We start from the raw sequence: 21,900 nt of genomic DNA on the forward strand, positions 1-21,900 counted from the left end.
TCTCCCGATTTTACTTTTTGGGCTTCTAGAATCTGTAGTTTTTATCCAATTTGCCTGAAATTTGGAATCTAGAGGTATTCTAGGACCATAAAGACGTGTGTTGAATATGATGAGTACCGGTCCATGTTTTGATGTAGCCCCCATATAAACCGATCTCCCGATTTTACTTCTTGGGCTTTTAGAATACGTTGTTTTTACCCAATTTGTCTGAAATTGGAAATCTGGAGATATTCTAGGACCATAAAGAGATGTACAGAAAATTATGATTATCGGACTATGTTTCGATATAGCCCCTATATAGACCGATCTCCAGATTTACTTATTTGGCTTCTAGAATCCGTAGTTTTTATCCAATTTGCCTGAAATTGAAAATCTAGAGGTATTCTAGGACCATAAAGAGATGTACCGAAAATGGTAATTATCGGACCATGTTTCGATATAGCCCCCATACACACAAAAAAATTTCACGAAAATTTTTCCAATTAAAATTTTAATTGAGTTTTAAAAAATATTCAATTAAAACTTTAATTGATTCAAAAAATTTTTAATTGAAACAAAAACCAATCACAAAAATAATAGTATCAATTAACTTTTTAATTGGATCAATTAACTTTTTAATTGACCTTCAATTAATTTTTTAATTGATACTCTCATTTCTGTGATTGAAGACATTTCAATTAAAAATTAATTGGATCAATTAATTTCGAGATTGAATTAGAAAAAAAAATTTTGTGTGTATAGACCGATCTCCAGATTTACTTCTAGGGCTTATAGAATCCGTAGTTTTTATCCAATTTGCCTGAAATTGAAAATCTAGAGGTATTCTAGAACCATAAAGAGGTGTGCCGAATATATTTTAAGGACAAAACGCCTTCAATTGGAAGCTTGTCGACTTCGCGAGAATCCATAAATTTAAATACAAAGTCTTGCAGTCTTGTACAAGTACAATGAGTACCTGGAACTAAATCCATAACAACCCGTTAATAAAATTTACAAATAAAAATTTTAATTCATATTTCCCCAATCACCAAAAAAACAACGACGGCAAACGAACTACCTAACTTAAGCAGAAATTACTTTAACGTTTTTTATTTGTAAACCTATTTTATATTTGACCCTCATATGTAGCAGCAGAAAAAATGCCAACAACGTTTGGTCTTTTATGTGAACTGAAGTTCATGATATAGATGTAAATCGAAAACTGCTTTCATGAATAGAACATTCTTATCTATAACTTAGACATTTTATGGATTATAATTTACTCCAAAAGCAGGAGTGCGCGTGAAAGAAACTCACACTCATGCACATTCACAAGGGAAACTGGAAGCTAGAAACTCACAATCAAAGACATTCACTAACTGAATACCTTATACACGCAGGATTGTGCACGAAAAACTTTAAAAGACTCATGAACCGTTCACGAAACTTGCGACATTTTCAAATGAGTTAAAGCAACAAAACAGAAGTCAATAGAATAGAAGAATAATAGAAGTTAATGCGCTTTAAAGACTATCAGTTATTCCGGACGACAGTGCTCGTGTCGAACATATCCCATATATTGTGCACATTATAAGTTAAGTCCGTAGGCATAATCGATACTTCTGCATGTTTATGGGATCGATAACACATTTACCGATTATTTAGTCATCGCCAACAAGTCGTATCGATCCGACACACTGTACTATTCTTTACAAACAGCGGCATTCCGTCCGGAATAACTGATAGTCTGTAAAGCACATAAGCGTTTTTATGTAAACCTTATTTTGCCTTCAAGGGGGAACTTATCAACTTTTGCCCAAGTAAAAAAATCTTATATCAGAGTAATGTATTTTAAACAAGAAATCCTTAGTCTTACGACATAATTTGTTCAGAGTAATGAAGCTATTGAAGTATGTACATGATATACAAAATTTTCCAAGATAGCAATGCCAATGACTAAACAAAAGACTTAAGACATAAACTCTAAATATTGTTCAAAGGATTCAATTTTTTAGCAACTTTTATATGGAACTTCCATTTGGCAACACTTTTTCCAGACTCTCTATTACAAAATAATATATGCAAACTTTTTCTTGTATTCATGCTCTCTCTTACCAATCATTGGCTCTCACTTATTTAGGGAAACTCACCATAGTTTAAACTTAAAAGCCCCACATCAGAACAAACATATAAAACCACTGCCAATCTCTTTTCAGATCAGCTGTGAAGTCTAACCAAGATTCTCATAAAACTCGGTTCTCAGTGTGGTGAATAGAGATCACCTTGGATGTCTACCACACACACACAAAAACCCCATTGACTAAGCCTGTTGCCACAATTTCTGGCCAATTTGAAATTCAGTTGGCGTGTAACTGCTCAGCGATAAAGACGTGTAGTGTTTTTCTCTTGCGGAGGGGTCTGCTTAAGCGGTACGGCAATAAAACTATCGTTGAAACGAAACGGGTATAAACTGTAATACAACAACAAACAAATACAACAATTAAACATAACAACTATTGTCCAATATAACTAAGTGAAGAAAACCACTATACTCGTAATACAAATAAATATAAAAAATGTACGTTAATTATAGGTAACAACCGAAACAGGGTGGAAAATAAAGCAAGATAATGAAGTGAAGACTGACAAACAACAAATGTGGAATGAATTATCTGGTTCCTTGATGAAAAATAGTTTGTTTCTACATAAATACAAAATAATTGGAAAATTACAAAAGGCATTTAATCAAATAGCAAACAGTAGAAAAAAAGAGGTTTAACCGAATTAAATTCGGATGTTCGATAAAAAAAGAAGTGAAGACAAAAGAATGAATTAAACAAATGAATGCTAAAATGTTCAAAATAAAAGCTTAAAAATTTACACCAGTGTTGTGTTGATAAATTTGAATAAAAAAAATAAATACTTGGGTTTTTAATAGTTTTTTTTTTTGTTTTTTTGCAACATAAAAAATAGTAATAATAATATCGAAAAAATTATCTGTATAATTTTATTTTGTTTTCTATTATTTTTTACAAATTTAGTTCAAATATGTGTAATTTAAACTTTTGGAAATTGCTTTTTAACATCTCCATAATTGGATTTACATTCTTCAATGGATTATCATATGCCAAAGGTAATTATGCTTCATAATCATCTCTAGATTTATGTGTTTTTTTTGTGGAGTTTAGCAGGATACGGGTAATTTATCACAAGCTAAATAGCAGCTGATTATTTTCTTCTTTTATTCTGCTTTATTATTTTTTTTTTTCATATTATAGTTGCTTGCTTTTTGTTTCTCTCGTTCGATGTGATTCGCTTTTCTTCTCGGCTAATGTGCTCAATTCAATGAAATATGATGTCATTCGTACGTAACGCAACCTTGTTTTGGGCTTAAAGTTACTCTCCATTTAATTTTCAGTTATTTATGAATTTGCTGGTACTCTACTCTAGGCATTTGCCATAAGTAATATTAAAGTAGGGATTTTAGCCGCTGAAATAAACAAAATATATTTTATTATCTTTAACACATGGGTTCAATGCCACGGCTAATTGAAAGTCTTATTTAAATCAAAAATATTTTTGTTTAATTTAAGTAAAATATACTTTTCTTCAAAAAACATACAACTTTAACAAATTGACACAAATATCAACAATAAGTATATTAAATTTAATAAATAAAATTTTTTAAAAGAAAGATTATGAACTTTTTGAAATTCCCAGCAAAAAAAAATTGTCGCCAAAAAAGTAGTGAATAAGTTCTTTTTGTATACGAAAGTGGTGCAAAATTGACGCAGAAGTGATGAATTTTACATGGACTTATCATAGGAATTTTCTTGATTTTTTTTTTTAAATATGTACTTATTTTTGTGATATCGGCGTGTTGACTTTTAGAGGCCCTGGACATATTAGTAGGTTAGGTTAGGTTAGGTGGCAGCCCGATGTATCAGACTCACTTAGCCTATTCAGTCCATTGTGACACCACATTGGTGAACTTCTCTCTTATTACTTAGTGCTGCACGATTCCATGTTAAGCTCAATGACAAGGGACCTCTTTTTTATAGCCGAGAACGAACGGTGTTCCACATTGCAGTGAAACCACTTAGAGAAGTTTTGAAACCCTCAGAAATGTCACCAGTATTACTGAGGTGGGATAATCCACCGCTGACAAATTTTTGGTGTTCGGTCGAAGCAGGAATCGAACCCACGACCTTATATATGCAAAGCGGGCATGCTAACCATTGCACTATAGTGGCTCCCGGGCATATTAGTATAATGGGGCCTTTATGACTTTGGCAAAAAAAAGTAGATAAACACGGTTTTTATTGCTACTCGCATTAAGCGAATTGATAAATGTAATATTTGCCAAAAACGTAACTCCCTTAGCGTTCACAGATCAGTGATTAAAAATCTATGTAAGAATTCAATTATATTAGAATTCAAGAAATTTCAGTTTATTAATTCTTTTGCAAAAAATACAAAAAATTAGGAGCAAAGGTGGAATTAACAAGTATATACGGCCGAAAGTTCGGCCAGGCCGAATCTTATGTACCCTCCACCACGGATTGCGTAGAAACTTCTACGAAAGACTGTCATCCACAATCGAATTACTTGGGTTGTGGTATCTTAAAACTTCCTAACATCGTTTTCTAAATTGTGAGTTAGTCCATACGTGGTATATATTAGACAAAAACGTTGTGTACACCCTCACAAAAAATAGCTTCTGTAACATATACTCCCAAACATATTTTGCTTCAAGCATATACATTTTTGGGTATTGCCCAAACATTTATATGTTTGATCTCTAACAATATATAATATGTTTGAAAGCATATTGGTCTAAACAATATAAGTTTGGGTAGTCTAAGTTCCAAACATTTTGTATTTTTGCATCCAAATTCAATAATGTTGTCTTCCAAAAAACAATATGTTATTATGTGACCATATAATATGTTTGGAAGCATTTTGCACCCAAAAATATTATATGCTTAAAAAAAATTCTCCCAAACAATATTGTGCTCAAAATTTTATTTATTTATTTATATATTTACAATCATAATGAATTATGAAAATAAACAGGTAATATAGGTGCTAACAACATAGGTTTTCGACCTGAATGCTCAAAATTTTGTTTCTGCCCAATTGTATATTCCCCGACATCTTTCTCACTTCCACGAGATTTTTTAGTTCTTAGCACATTTTTCTGTAATACAAACATTGTAGTAGAAATTATTCAATTTTATGATTTTTTTTATTTTAATTTTACCTGTTGCCGGACGGGGATTCGAACAGCGGACCACACAGTTTGTAAGGATCAAAGAAGTAGCTGATCAATTGCTCAAGGAAAAATAAAATGTTAATTTTGTAATAACAAGCAACAACCACCAACTTAATTCAATATCGCTCCCTGTTATATAGCGCTCCAAGCTACTAAACACATATATGTTTATAGGCTATTTCTAAATTAATATATGTTTGCATTCAAGCATATTATATTTACAAACATTTTATGTCCCAAACATAATATGTTCTAACATATTAACATATATGCCCCAAACATGTTATGCTAGTTTATGAACATTATATGCTTGCACTCAAAAATATTGTGTTTAAAAATTTGTGTTCCAAACATATAATGTTTATAGCCAAACATATGAAAAACAGTCTTTTTCAACCGTGTAGGTAAGTCTACAAATAATTACGAATCGATATGGAGTTTTTGCACGGTACGTAGGGAGCCAGAATTGAAATATGGGGGTCGCTTATATGGGGGCTATATACAATTATGAACTTGATATGGACCAATTTTTGTGTGATTGGGGATCGATTTATCTGAGGGCTATATATAACTATAGACCGATAAGGACCTAGCTAGGCATGGTTGTTAACGGCCATCTACTAGCACAATGTACCAAATTTCAACTGACACGGATGAAATTTGCTCCTCCAAGAGGCTCCAAAACCAAATCTCGGGATCGGTTTATATGGGGGCTATATATGATTATGGACTGATATGGACCACTTTTGGCATGGTTTTTAAATATCATATACTACCACCACGTACCAAATTTCAACCAGATCGGATGAATTTTGCTTCTCCATAAGGCACCGGAGGTCAAATCTGCTGATCGGTTTATATGGGGGCTATATAAAATTATGGACCGATGTGAACCAATTTTTGCATGGGTATTTGAGGCCATATACTAACACCATGTACCAAATTTCAGCCGGATCGGATGAAATTTGCTTCTCTTAGAGGCTCCGGAGGCCAAATCGGGGGATCGGTTTATATGGGGGCTATATATAATTATGGACCGATTTCGACCAAATTTTGTATGGGTGTTTGGGGCATATATTAACACCACGTACCTATTTTGAACTGAATCAGATGCATTTTGGTCTTCCAAGAGGCTCCGGAGGTCAAATCTGGTGATCGGTTTATATGGCGGCTATATATAATTATGGACCGATGTTGACCAATTTTTTCATGGCCATTAGAGACCATATGCTTGCACCATGTACCAAATTTCAGCCGGATCGGATGAAATTTGTTTCTCTTAGAGGCTCCGCAAGCCAAATCGGGGGATCGGTTTATATGGGGGCTATGCCTAATTATGGACCGATGTGGACCAATTTTTGCATGGTTGTTAGATACCATATACTAACACCATGTACAAAATTTCAGCCGGAGAGAAGAGGATTTGCAAGCCAAATTTGGGGGTCGGTTTATATGGGGGCTATACGTAAAAGTGGACCGATATGGCCCATTTGCAATATCATCCGACCTACACCAATAACAACTACTTGTGACAAGTTTCAAGTCGATGGCTTGTTTCGTTCGGAAGTTAGCGTGATTTCAACAGACGGACGGACGGACATGCTCAGATCGACTCAGAATTTCACCACGACCCAGAATATATATACTTTATGGGGTCTTAGAGCAATATTTCGATGTGGTACAAACGGAATGACAAAGTCAATATACCCCCCATCCTATGGTGGAGGGTATAAGATTTTGAAATAATAATCGATCGATAGTTGATGGTACATTAAACCGGCAACTGTAACGATAAAACAAAATGGATTAGAATACGCGACAAAGCAGAATAACTTTAAACTACTTACTTCTTTTACGACTTTTAACGACTCAATCATCTTTTCTGATGGACATCAGAAGTTGGCGTTAGGGAGACTGGGATCAGGGTTGCTGCCTACGTTATGCCGTTTGAAGAGGAACCCTTCCAGATTTGAGACAGGCAAAATCGTTAGGTCAGGTTAAAGTGGTTAAAGCCCGATTAAGTTTCAGGCTCACTTAGACATTGTGGTAATGTAAAATCGTTAATCACTTCTTCAAATTCCATCCGTTTTAGCACATCACATACTACCAAAAAAAAATGGAAGTACTTCTAAGGGCACAACTTTAAAATCACTTCCAAAAATGTACTCCAAAAATGTTCTTTATTTTAACTACTAAGCAAGTTCTTTTAATTTTATTTTTTATAACTCGATTTTTCCATATTTTTAAAGGGTAATTGTAACTTTTTTTTTGTTTCAAATAGGTTAAAAACAGTGTAAGGAATAATAAAATGGTATAAATTATTTAAATTTTGTAAAAAAATGCTAAATCCGTTCTAGAAAAATTGCGAATTTTTGGAAATATTTGAGGTCGAAAGTTTCGACCAAAGGTTAGAATGCATTAAAAATCATCAAAAAAGTATAAAAAATTATTTATTTGGCAAAATATCACAAATTTTTTAATTTACATCCAAAACACTAAATTCGGATCACACCTTAAGAAGTGAAGCAAATTCAGTGCAACGGCTGACAAGCGACCGAGGTCATGATCGCGCTGAATAATCCATGCAAACGGCATTTCCCGGAATGCTTATGGCAATATCACATGGGACAAAATGATTTTGTAGTCTTCCGACAGCATACTACTCTCGACTCTATAAATCGGGACAATAACTTGTCCAGAAAAACACCCCCATGCCATAATACTGTCCCCACTAGCATTGACGGAACCTTTTGTATTTCTTGAATTAAGACTTTTCTTTCATCCTTCATGCTAAATTGCCACCATCCGATCCATGCATCTTAAACTTTGAGTCGTAGGAAAATATAACATATTTCCACTGATCCTCAGGCCAATTTAAGGTATTTTGTGAAAATTAAAGGCCCGCTAACCTATTTTTCTTGGAAATATGTGGTTTTTAACATTTTTGTATAATCGCACAACGACTTCTAAAGCTCTACATCTGATTGCTATGGGTGACATATATGGAGTTTAATTTAACCCTCGAATGTCCCAATTTTTTTGCCAGCTGATTAAATTTTCAATGTTAACGACACAAAAGCAAGAGAGCTAAGCAAGAAAATTTTATACCGTAAAATTCAATATATGCTGCAAAGCCTCTTGAATAGTTTTAAATAAGTTTTCTTTTTATTTTGCCCATTTTTGTTGTCTTAAGGTGTGCTTTACTAAAGGGTGATACGGTCAAAATTTGGTCAAGGAAAAACGCCTGTAAACCGGTGAAATCGTTTATTTAAAAAATCAAATTAAATTTCTTTTTCAAGTTCAATTAGTATAAAATTCAGGAAAAATTATCATTTAGGCTTGCCGGGCCTCACGCTTGACACCTGCCATCAGATTTTGTACAGCCACCTTGTCCACCTTCTTCGCCGCATAAAGCCAGTTAGCCTTGAACTGCTGCTCGTCCTTAGCAGTTTTTTGGTCTTCTTTAGGTTCCGCTTGACAATAGCCCAGTATTTCTCAACTGGGTGGAGCTCTGGCGTGTTGGGAGGGTTCTTGTCCTTGGGAACCACCTGCACGTTGTTGGCGGCGTACCACTCCATGGCCTTTTTACCGTAATGGCAAGATGCCAAATCCGGCCAAAACAGTATGGAACAACCGTGTTTCTTCAGGAAAGGCAGCAGACGTTTATTCAAACACTCTTTCACGTAAATTTCTTGGTTGACAGTCCCGGAAGCTATGAAAATGCTGCTTTTCAAGCCACAGGTACAGATGGCTTGCCAAACCAGATATTTCTTTGCAAACTTTGACAGTTTTATGTGCTTGAAAATATCTGCTACCTTTCCCCTTCATTTTGCCGTATAAAACTCCTGTCCCGGAAGCTGCTTGTAGTCGGCTTTGACGTACGATTCGTCGTCTTTTTGACCGTATCACCCTTTAAACAGCTCCCTTATTAAATAGAGGGTTAATTGTTTACTCCTTTAGATGATATTTGTGTGAATTGGTGCATAGTTCTTTAGATTATGGGATCTTCTTTTGGCGTAGTCTTAGGGTTTCTTCTACCTCTGTGCACAGTTTTGGTGTATCCTCTGTTTATAACTCGAGGCGCAGCTGATTTGTGGACAATGTACCCTTCGGAAATTCATTTTTGTGATACCCCAAATTTAAAATCATCGATATTTTGCTTTTTAATATTTTGATTATACTTATTGCCGGCCATTTTATCGAATTATTATAAAAATAGAGCATAAAGGACTATGGCGATCATTTTATGGTTAAATTAGGCAATGAACTTAACGATATTCCTATAGTACCATTTTTACGTTTAACCTATCCTCTTATAAGTCCTTAAAAATGCCCTTAAAGAAGAAAGTATTAAAGGGAGCCGCCGCAATGGTTAACATGACCGCCTTGCATACACAAGGTCGTGGGTTCGATTCCTGCTTCGACCGAACACCTAAAAGTTTTTCATGAGTGGATTATCCTACCTCAGTAATGCTGGTGACATTTCTGAGGGTTTCAAAGCTTCTCTAAGTGGTTTCAGTGCTATTTGGAACGCCGTTCGCACTCGGCTATAAAAAGGAGGTCCCTTGTTATTGAGCTTAACATGGAATCGGGCAGCACTCAGTGATAAGAGAGAAGTTCACCACTGTGGTATCACAATGGACTGAATAGTCTAAGTGAGCCTGATACATCGGGCTGCCACCTAACCTAACCTAACCTAAAGGGCGCTAGCTATATTTTGAACAGGTCGAATCATACGATTCTTTACCTTTCGGGAAATATAAATATTTTATAACAGTCAATTCATTCTCCAAATAAAAATTTCGAAATACCACTCCATAAAGATTATTTTTTAAGTGGAAACTAAACAATAAATTATTATTTATGATATAATTATGGGAGATATACCTAGATTAAGTTCATGGTAGGGCTAGCTGCAAATGTTTTGAACAGCACTGTATATAACAAACCTATGAAGTGTTGGATTCATAGCCAAGCATATTAAGAAAAATATTTTCCTCCGAAACCAAATATTAATTTTTGTATTTGTGTTAGCGTAAAAACCAGCAAATTATGTTTTATGATAAATAAGGGGATTCTAACCATTACTCCACTTCCCAGCAAAAACTGGGTAAGCACTAGTGATTCTTTCAGTAATACCGGTAATCAAAAAGTTACTACTTGCAGTATTACCTGGGATTTAAAAATAATAACTTACCTGCGTAAGCAAAAAGTGATTCTTTCTATTAATACCGGTAATCAAAATCATATCTTGAGGTCCGGGTTCGGCTCTACAGTGGGCACCGTTAATAGTAGCAAAAAGTAATACCAAATTACATTTCAGAAAAAAATTGCCAATAAAATATACCTTTTTTTCTAAAGTTGTATTGTACATAATTTATATTATAAAATAACATCATTGAATAGATCCATGTCGTGGAGCGTGGTATAGTGTGTTAGATAACAAAACAACAGGGGTGAGTTCGCACTTTTTGGGTATCTTTATGGTACAGATATTATTTTTGGAGAGCTGGTATGCTTGCGAAGAAGTACTTATTTTTCGACTGCTGGTATGCTTGTCATGCCCGTGTAAAAGTATTACTACTGATATATGTACGAGGAAGTTGTTACCAATTTGGCGCAGGCATAGTTGTACTCATACCCGGTAATAGGAGTTTTTGCTGGGTTTGTCCCAAAAAAAAAACGCGTACCTAAAATATGTAATTTGACACATTTCTAAGATACCTTAGCAAGAAAAATATTTTATTCAAAGTTGTTATTTTCACCGGTCATAGTAGTATTCACAAATAGAGTTTTAACTTTTAAAAATAGATTAAATTAATTTTTTTTAATTAATACCCGTTTTTGGGATTTCAACCCAATGTGCACCGCCAGTATGTTCCATGTTTCCATTTTGTCTTTCATATACTTCTAAATCAAATTTTTCACAAGAACGAGAAAAAAATAACAATTTAAAAAATTCTTGATTTTAATTTTGTAATTGTTTGAGATAATTGAATTTCAGCATTCATGCATTCAAATCATAGGGCAAATGAAGAATGGTATTAATTTGTCGGTACATATTGTCTGTAATTTTCCTATTAACGCTATTTCGATACAAACAATTTAGTTTTATTTGAATTAACTTCACATAGTGATAAAGTGTTGTTGAGATTTTTTTTATAGAAATTGGCAACACAACCAATACATTCATACATTCACACACATATATTTACACTTACTTGGCAATATCATCGGATTGACCACATTCATAGACGAATATTCAAGCCAACATTCGAGTACAAACTTACTGGAGTAACTGCATGAAATCCAGACATGCATGAAGAGCATTTAACTGTTTCCAAAGTATTATGCAAATGTTCTTCAATGTTGAATGTTGTAGTTGTAGATGATGGCCATTTGGTGTTGTTACTGTTGTTGCTGCTGCTGCTGCTGCCACTAAAGTAGTTGTTGATATCTGAATTTCTATTTTGTTATTTTGAGCAGTTTCTATAACCGTACTCTCTTCACTATTTTTTGTTTAACGTGTTTCGAACATTATAATTAGTTAAAGCATTTTTATAGTTTTTCTCTTGGCTTGTTACCATTGTAGACTTGATTTACAGTAAAACAAAATCTCAACATGTCCCAGCCTGTTAGTGGCTTAGTTGAGTTAAATTCATTTATACAGCAAAATGTTTGTGATAATGTTAATGTTCTTTTGATAAAAAAACTTGTTGGGATCTAAAAAAAAACAAAAACATTTTCAATTAAACTGAAAACTCTCAATGCAATTAGCATTTAGAAGAAATCGAAGTAACGGGTTTGGCAATTAAACAGTAAGTTGATAAAAAGAAAGTGATGAAGTAGGGTGAGGCCAATAAAATGCCAAACTAGTAGATATTAAACCTCCATTGTGTAAATTAAAGCAAATCTGTTTTATTTCTTAAAATATCCAATCAAACTTAATTACATTTTTCATATTTACAATGAGATTTATTGAATCAAATATGACCCGTTTTCGTCAATCACTTTTCTTCTAGAGACATTAGTTTATCAGTCTAAAATGAATAACTTAGACAGGCTTGAAGCCAACTTTACTCAATTAAGGGAGTTTTACATTTGCCGACACCAATGGTTGTCCTATGGAGTAAGCTGAGGGCATCAAAACTCACCAGCCAAGTTTTCCCAGTTTTTGCCAAGTCATTAAAGAATAAATTGACGAAGAAACGGCACACTTGGCAAAGAATAAAGTGCTATTTTAAAATCTCCCAAATTGGCATGATCAAATTGGATTACAAACTACTAACCAATTTGCCACATATGGCTCTTGTGACTTCATTTTGTTTCCAAACTAAAACGAGGCATTTCCTGGGTAAAAATATTAGTCTTATCATTACGTTCTCATTGTTTATAATAACTATAAATAGTTGGTGAGTTAAATTCGGACGAAATCAAAGAAAAATGTTAAATTTTAATATGTTGGGGGAATGGATGGAAACACATGACGAAACATCAAAGAATGATAGGGGAGACTGTGGGTGAAATTGCGGAAGCCGCAACAGTTCACGATGACAAGCGAATCTTATTGAAATGCAAAATCATGATCAACGAATACACGGAATACAACAGGATCTGTATCATATGCCGGATGCCGGGACATACCGGAATAAGAGGAAATGTAAAAGCAAATGAACTGGCGATAAGAGCTAGGACATATAAGGAACTGAACTTAGAGACGCAATGGAAATAGAGGCAACGCGGACCGACTTGGATCAATGGACACGGCAGACACATTAAGCGATGTGGATCAATGCAATGGTCGGATGCCGAAAATACTATGGGGCAACCAAGATAAGAAAAACACTGAAGAACTACTCAAGGATAGTTGAACGAGATTGGGAATAATGGCAGGGCACCTATAATTGGTAGTACATCTGTGCTGAACAGGAATATCAGAGGATGATGGATGTAGGTGTTGTTTTGTGGATGATGAGACCTTGGAACACTACACTCACAAAATAGTAAACCTACGCTGAACAAAAGAAATGTACTTTTTGTCAAAATTACGCAAGCGCAATTTTAGAATTCGCAATTTATTTTAAGGACAAATTTCATTAAAATAATGAAATTTTAATTAAAAGAAAGTTTATACTCTTTACTTCACATATTTCTTTTTATTAAATGTTCGTTTTGAAAATCTGAATCGTATGTCGTTGAACTATGGCCTATTTTAGTTAAAATAAATAAAGCCATTTTTGATTTATAGAAATCTTCCTTAAACTGACTGAAATATTGAATCTTTGGATTTAAGATAAAAACGCTTCATATATAGGCTAAGACTTATTTTGAGGATTTTGCATCTTTGGTCTAAATTTTTTTTGGAATTAAGAAACCATTTTTTACTTTGAAGTATCTGGTATAATTTGGATTTTTAAAGTGGCATTTGCTTGTGCGTGAATAGCTTTATTAATATATTACAAAAAGAAAATGAAATTTCCATAAATGAGAACCGTATCCTAATTTTAATATTATTGATCCTAGAATTAAAGCTACATAGGTCCCTAAAAATTTCTTTATTTTAAAGAGTCCGCATCTTTGGCTCAGAATCAATACAAAAATCTTTAAAGGAAGGTCAAAATCTTTCGATTCTAGAAAACTTTTTTTTTTGTTAGTGTACTAGTTGGTTAATTTTAGAAAAAATACGTTATTTTTAGAACATTTTACCCTAAACTGTATTACAAACGCAGAAGTCAAACCAATTTCACAAAAATAAATAAATGTTTTTAGACAAATATATGAACATTTATTACACGCAGAGAAGGAATATGATCACCTCAAACATGTTTCAAGAGCAAAATGTTATTTTTGTATGGTGACTATGTCCATGGTGACCGTCAACTATAACCTGCTTGCCGAAATCAGATTCATGATTTCCGAGAAAATAACATGGTTGCGAAAACCATGTTACATGGTCACCACCCAAAGATAACATTTTGCTCTTAAAACATATTTGAGGTGATCATATTCCTTCTCTGGGTGTAGACATTAATATCTTTTTTTTTTTACTTCTAAAAAAGAAATTTCGTAGTGTGAAGGAAAATTTGGAGTTCAAAATTGCAAAAATGTGTTTAGCGCCATATGAAGTTCAGGATGGTAAAATTTACATACAAATAATTTTAAGAAATTCTGAATTATTTTCAAGCTTAAGACCCTAACAGTCGAAGTTTACAATTATATTCAGATGAGTTTACAATTATATTCAGGTTGCAGATGACTTTCTGGGAAAACACCCTGGAGAAACAGTTTGGGCGATAATGATTAGCAATTTGTGATTACAGCACAGAAACAGTATATATTTTATTTGAAAATTAAAATATATATATTCTACTAGCGTAACCCGGCCCGCTTCGCTTCGCCTCCCGAAGCATATTTTCGTTAACTTAGTCAACCATCTGAAAACAAATTCGAAAAGATTTGAACTCTTTTAAAGAGTAGGGTCAGTGGAAGTCTGGCACAAAAACAGAAGTACTGATTATTCACTTCATGGTTTCCATACACGTGCCCCGTACATTTCAAAAAAAGTTGGACTACTTGCTTTTTCGTTTAAATACAGAAATAGGGCTGTTATGCAGATGTAAAACGAAACGGCATAACAAACGTCGGGTAGGGGTGTTTCCCTTTCAACCAATTTTTTGTTTTTTAATTGTTATAAATTCAAATCGTTGGACAATCTTCTACATTTCCTGTGAATTTCAAGCGTGGTTTAATTGTTTGGTGGTACGTACTTGAGGAAAAGGGAGGTCTCCCTGTGTCCTTTTATTTTTCCCCGACCAAATATTTAAAAATCATGTACGTCATATAAGTTTCATAATCTCCCCCAAGTTCTCCGTAAAATTTCAGTAAGTCGACAAATTTAATTTTTTCATTGTACTTTAAAAAAGGTCGGACAAAGGGGAGGCCCCCTCTTCGACCAAATATCGAAAAATAAAGTAGCTGTTCGTTGCCTAGACGCCCCCTTCAGCCTTCCCTGAAAATTTCAAGCAAATCGGATAATTTTGTTCCAATATTCAAAGGGGACCTCCCCCTTGCCCGATGTAAATATCAAGTAAATCAGAGAATTTTTGTTTTTTTACTGTACTTTAAACAAAAGTAGTATAAAGAGGTGGTCAACCTCCGCGAACAAATATCGAAAAATTAAGTAGCGGGTCTTTGTCTAGACATCACCCATAACCTCCTTTTGAAATTTCAACCAAATCGGAGAACTATTTTTATGTTAGCCTGATATCAATGCAGGCTGGTTCAATGTCCAAATCATTTACTGAAAAGAAAATGCCAGATACCCATCCCGCAAGCCTGGCTATACATATATGTTTCAGTGTTGGCCACTACACATTTCCATAGTCATTAGCACGATCTGGCCGGGTGAGACGATTCAATTTGGTTCTTTTATGTTAATTTCTTATGAAATTTACATACGAGAATTATTCTTCCCAAATTTAGACCAATTTTGAAAAACTCGGGCAAGGGGGATGTCCCCCTACCCCATCAGATATCAAAAATGAGGTACCCTATTTTCACCACATGATTACCCTCTATGTCCTCCGAACATTGTTCATGTGAAAAAAAAAATATTTTATAACAAAAGCAACTGCAATGAATTTAAATTATAAACTTTTGTAATGTGCATTGTATGTAAAAAAACATTTTCCCGCTTTTCCGTTGAAACCTTTCTTGAATTTTCTTTACTATAAACCTCACAGGGCCCGAGACCTTTTCAACGAATGCAAAACCGTGGAAATCGGTTCGTGCGTTCTGGAGTTGCATTAGAGATGGCGCTGAATATAAATAAGATTTTCCTGCTTTTCCGTTGAAACCTTTCTCGAATTTTCTTTGCTATAAGCCTCACAGTGCCCGAGACTATTCCAACGAACGTGGAAATCGGTTCGTGCGTCCTGGAGTTATTGCGTCAGGAAGGAAAACCCCACTTATTTTTATATAGTAGATTAAAAATTTAATTTCAACAAATTTTTTAATTGAAACGGGAAAAAATATATTTTTTTCTGTGAATATGATTAGCAAATTGTTTAAGAAATCGTGGAAATGAATGCGTTGGGCGCAGCGGAGACATTTGAACCCATGGCCAATGAACAAAGTGACATATTCCTCAACTTGGCAGAGAACAAAATATTGAGTTGGGTCTGAGTATAACAAGACAACAAATTCGACAAATTATCAAGAACGATATATGTAGGTCTTAAATACGAAAATAAAATTGCTAACATGCGAGTTACACAGAGCCATAGAAATCTTCGTTTTTTTGTTTAAATTTTGGAGCGTGGAATTTGACACGGTTACATTTAGCGTCGACAAGAAGTTCAATTAGTAGTGCCAATTTAACTCTATTTTAGTTCATGAAATTATTACGTTTTGAGAAAGTTTCTGTGATTATGCCTACGTTAGTTGAACTAAACAAATTTTATTCGTTGTCAGAGTCTGTGGTTGTATCTATTGCCCTCTGCGTTCAAGATTATATTCAATGGCATTGTATTTATTTTTCTTCATTCCTTTATAACAACAAAAATACATATAATCTTACAAAGCCCCAAGGATCTCCTGTGTAGGAGATGACCTCATCATAAATTTCCAAGACAATTTAAACATTCAATGCCTCAACTATCAAGAGCTTTTATAAGCTGCTCTTCTCTGGAATGTAGATCAATAATTTAGAAAATTAAAATTTGCCACCACCAGGAATACCCTGCCTTTCATTGCATTGTCTACAAGCCATGTTAATATTTCCTGCTCAATACTCCCAGCATCATGAATCATGTTACCTTAAACCAGACTGGTTCGTTCATTCATCTCCTTTTACAGAAAATATGACCGAGTACTACGATTGTCAAATAAAACAAAAAAAAACTCCAATACAAGTCAGTACAAATCCCACCATTCAAAAGCAACCCACATATTTTTTTTTATTTTATTTTTTGCTTCATTGCTAGCAATGGCAACCGTTTCTACCATCGCCTCCTCGCAATTCAATTTGAGTCACTTCTTTGTTTCATAACACCATCCAGTCATCTATCCAGTATTGGACAAGCGAACGATTATAAATATTTGCTTTGGCTGGTTTATATTCAGAGTTTATGACGGCAGCGGTACGAAAAAATGAAACGCGGAGAGAAAAAAATAACAACAACAACAGCAGAGTAAATACTACTTGAACATAGAGCTCGAGTAAACTTAGCCATCAGATCTAAAGTCATCTGAACGAACTTATTAGGTAATGGCAATCATCATCGTTCTAAAGCCAGAAAAAGAGAATATACGCGCATAAAAAAAGAACTAAACGAAAATAATAAGGCACAGTGATGTCATTTTAATTATATTGAAAAACAGTCTTTAAAATGCGAGTATTTTATAGTAAGTGAGGTTTGACTCGGTATAATATCCGAGGACCTAGGCCTAGGCTATTGGACTGTTTGTTTGCAAAGTATCTCAATTTTATTCCCTGTCCATGGTTACATTTGTACAGCGACCATGTCACATTCGCACTATTACTAAAAACAGTATGTGCAAATTTGGAAGCCACCCAAAATCCCACAATTTGATGCAATTAGCAAAGGGTCTTACATAAAAAGGGTCGTGGGTTGTGGTTTATCCCGTCTCAATAATGCTGACGACATTTCCTAGTTTTTGGAAGCTTTCGAAATGTCTGCCTTCGGACATGACTATAAAGGAAGATTCTTTGTGCTTGATCTAAATAAAGAATCGGACAGCACTCATGTCTTTCATAACTGAAAGACATAAATAACTGATTGTATCCAAAAAATGTTTAACCAAAAATTTAAAAAAAAAAAACAAGTAAGTAAAGTCTAAAGTCGGGCGGAGCCGACTATATTATACCCTTCACCCCTATGTAGGCCAAAATTTGTGTTACCATCTCAACTATTTCACATTTGCTGGAAGCTATATAAAGGAGACAATTTTTTTACTTCTACAAAATCTCTAGAATTAAAATTTAAATCGGCTAACGCTATACAGTTAATTGGAGGAAACTTCCATTGAAAATGGGTCGAAAATGTGTAACAGTCTACCATATTTCCCCAACTCTGGTGTACGTATATATGGGAGCTATATATAATCTGAACCGATTTTTTGCTATCTATGCGAAATTTCACGTAAATGGGAGTATAACTTTGGCCCCCTGGTCATATGAGTGAAAATCGAATGGAAGATATATATGGGAGCCATATCTAAATCTAAACCGATTTCAACCAAATTTGGCACAATTAACGATACTAGAAGTACTCCTTGTGCGAAATTTGAAGCAAATCACGACAAAACCCTGGATTTTGAGGCCATATAAGTTCATATCGGACGAAAGATATATATGGGAGCTATATATAAATCTGAATCGATTTTGACCATATTTGGCACATACATTAGTATCGTTAAAAGTAGCGCTTGTGCAAACTTTGAAGCAAATCACGGCAAAACTCTGGCTTTTGTGGCCATATAAGTTCAAATCGGACGAAAGATATATATTGGAGCTATATCTTAATTTGAACCGATTTCAATCAAATTTACCAAGCATTGGTAGAATGTCAATTCTACCCTCTGTGCAAAATTTCACGAAGATCGGTAGTAAACTTTGGCCTCTGTGGCCATATGAGTCTAAATTGGACAAAAGATATATATGGGAGCTATATCTAAATCTGAACTGATTTGGCTGATATTTTGCATTTTCGAGATTCATAAAATATTTGGATGTACGGTATTTTAAGAAAATCGGTTGATAAACACGCTAACTATGACCAAATCGGGGATAAATATATATGGCAGCTATACACTGAAAAAACAGTGAACCCACCAGGAAAGATAACTTTCGATTAATTTTAGAAAATTTGGAACTTTTTTAGAAAATTTTAACTAAACGGTATTACAAGCGCTGGCATCACTCCGATATGGCAAAAATAAGTAAATATTTTTCGACAAATTCAAGAAAATTTATTAGACATAACTAAATTTTTCAGTAGTTGAAGAAAATTTTGTAGTTTTAAGAGAAATCTTGGAGTTCAAAATTGCAAGAATGTCTTTAGTGACATACGAAGTTCATGATGGACACATTTTTGGTAAAATTTACAAATTTAAAGAAATAATGAACTATTTTGTAAGAAATACGAAATTAGGAAATCTTTATGCTTTATTTGTGTATAACTTTTTCCCGTTTTTTAGTTCATTTAACTAACATACGCAAAAAATTATTTGACTAAAATAAACTTTTTCCAAACATAATGATTCTATGAACTAATATAAAGTTAATATGACTTTAGTGAAATAGAGAGTTCACTTTTTTTGAGTGTACCTAAATCTGAACCGATTTTTTCCAAAACCAATAGCGATTGCCTCTGTCCCAAGAAACGGCCCTATGCCAAATTTGAGGACGATCGGACTTAAATTGCGAGCTGTACTTTGTGCACAAAATTACATATGCAGACAGACGGACGGACAGACAGACGGACATCGCTAAATCGACTCAGAATTTAATTCTAAGCCGATCGGTATACTAAAAGATGGGTCTATGACCACTATTTCTTGGCGTTACATACAAATACACAAACTAATTATACCCTGTACCACAGTAGTGGTGAAGGGTATAAAAAAACAAGTATATACTGTAGTAAGTTCGGCCGGGCCGAATCTTAAATACCCACCACCATGAATCAAATATAATAGTTTCCTTTGAAAATTTCAGGGGGATTTGATGACAGATATTTTCCCAAGCAGATCAGTTCAACCAGTACACTTCCCGAAGATAAATGCAAAGATTCCACCTATGAATTTATAAGAAACATTTTTTTTCAGATTCTGAATTTATAAGAACCGTTTTTTGTTTGAGTTTTAGAGGAATCATGAACATCTCTTGTAAGTGCAAGAAAATGGTGAAATAATGCCTTGATTTGAAATCTAAAATCTGTGAATTTTCATCCCAATTATTCAAATGACTACGAGAAGTAAAATCTGGAATTTTGCATTCAGTTTCATGAAATTTTCATGATAAGGCGCACTGCTTCTATACCCTCAATAAGTGAAATCGGTCTATATGGAGGCCTTACCAAATGGACCGATAAAACTAAATCATATACACTTTGTTATGGGTCTAAAATGCCAGTATATTTTCAATTTGTGGATAATCGGATAAAAACTAAAATTTTTAGAAACCCTAGGAGTTAAATCTGGAGTTCGGTGTAATGAGGGCTATACCAAAACATGAAAGGATACACACAGTATTCAGCACATTTAATTGTAATTCTTGAATCTATTTAAACCCCAAATCGGAGGGCCGATTTGGAAGCTCAAGAAGTAAAATCGGGAGATCGGTCGATGTGGGGGCTATATCAAAACATGGACCCATAATCACCATTTAAGGCCCTCCTATTTATGGTCCTAAAATACCTCTAGATTTCCAATTTCAGGCAAATTGGGTAAAAACTACGGATTCTAGAAGCCCAAGAAATCAAATTGGGGGATCGGTCTATGTGGGGGCTATATCAAAACATGGACCGATAATCACCATTTTCGGCACTCCTATTAATGGTCCCAGAATACCTTTAGATTTCAAATTTCAGGCAAATTGGATAAAAACTACGGATTCTAGAAGCCCAAGAACATAAAATCGGGAGATCGGTCTATATGGGGGCTATATCAAAACATGGACCGGTACTCACTATTTTTGGTACACGTCGTTAGGGTCCTAGAGTACCTCAAAATTTCAAATTTCATGTAAATTGGATTAAAACTACGGATTATAGAAGCCCAAGAAGTAAAATCGGGAGATCGGTCTATATGGGGGCTGTATTAAAACATGGACCGATACACCCCATTTTCGGCACACCTCTTTACGGTCGTAGAATACTTCTATATTTCCAATTTTAGACAATTCAGATAGAAAATACACTTTCTAGACCCCCAAGAAGCAAAATAGGGAAATCGGTCCATATGGGCGCTATACCAAAACATGGACCGATAGGCACCATTTTCGGTACACTTTTTGATGGTCCTAAAATACCTCTAGATTTCCAATTTCAGGCAAATTGGATAAAAACTACAGTTTTTTATAAGCCCAAGACCCCAAATCGGTAGGTCGGTTTATATGGGGACTATATCAAAACTTGGACCGATATAGCCCATCTTCGAACTTGACATGCCTGCAAATAAAAAAACGAATCTGTGCCAAATTTCAGGACGATAGCGTCATGATTGAAGGCTGCAGTGTGATTACAACAGACAGACAGACAGACGGACATGCTTATATTGTCTTAGAATTTCTCTCTGAAAAACTTATTATACCCCCATCACCATTCTATGCTGGTGGGTACAAAAATTCGAGTTTAATTAAAAAATTGAATGTATCAACTATTTTTTAATTACACTGAAAAAAAAGCATACTCGGTTCCAAAGATTTTGTCTTTACTATAAAAAATTTGGTATTGATTCCGAGCCAAAGAAGCGGAGAATACAAGTAAGGATACTTTTAAGACACAATTCTCTTTTAAATTTAGGTTTTGTGTACTTGCTTCTAGGAAGCAAATTTTAATTTTTCGCTTTCTCAGCTTTTTTTCTTCATATGCTATTAAAGTCCTTTAAAAACGAGTTAACGG

At 34.4% G+C, this 21,900-nt stretch overlaps 1 protein-coding gene across 3 annotated transcripts in view; it reads left to right on the top strand.

The window, feature by feature from the left end:
• Positions 1–2,259: 2,259 nt before the first annotated feature.
• LOC142238943 (uncharacterized) overlaps positions 2,260–21,900 on the top strand; it is a 147,688-nt gene continuing 128,047 nt past the window's right edge. The window contains exons 1-2 of one of the 3 annotated variants that reach the window (XM_075310699.1): positions 2,260–2,408; positions 3,021–3,112. In XM_075310699.1, the coding sequence (XP_075166814.1) occupies positions 3,028–3,112 (85 nt within the window). In that variant the 5' untranslated portion in view covers positions 2,260–2,408; positions 3,021–3,027. Of the gene's footprint in view, positions 2,573–3,020; positions 3,113–21,900 lie in introns of all 3 variants that reach the window. The other 2 variants (XM_075310697.1, XM_075310698.1) reach the window with 2 other exon arrangements.

The sequence above is a fragment of the Haematobia irritans genome, chromosome 5, assembly GCF_050003625.1.
Source record: "Haematobia irritans isolate KBUSLIRL chromosome 5, ASM5000362v1, whole genome shotgun sequence".
Taxonomy (NCBI): Eukaryota; Metazoa; Arthropoda; class Insecta; order Diptera; family Muscidae; genus Haematobia; species Haematobia irritans.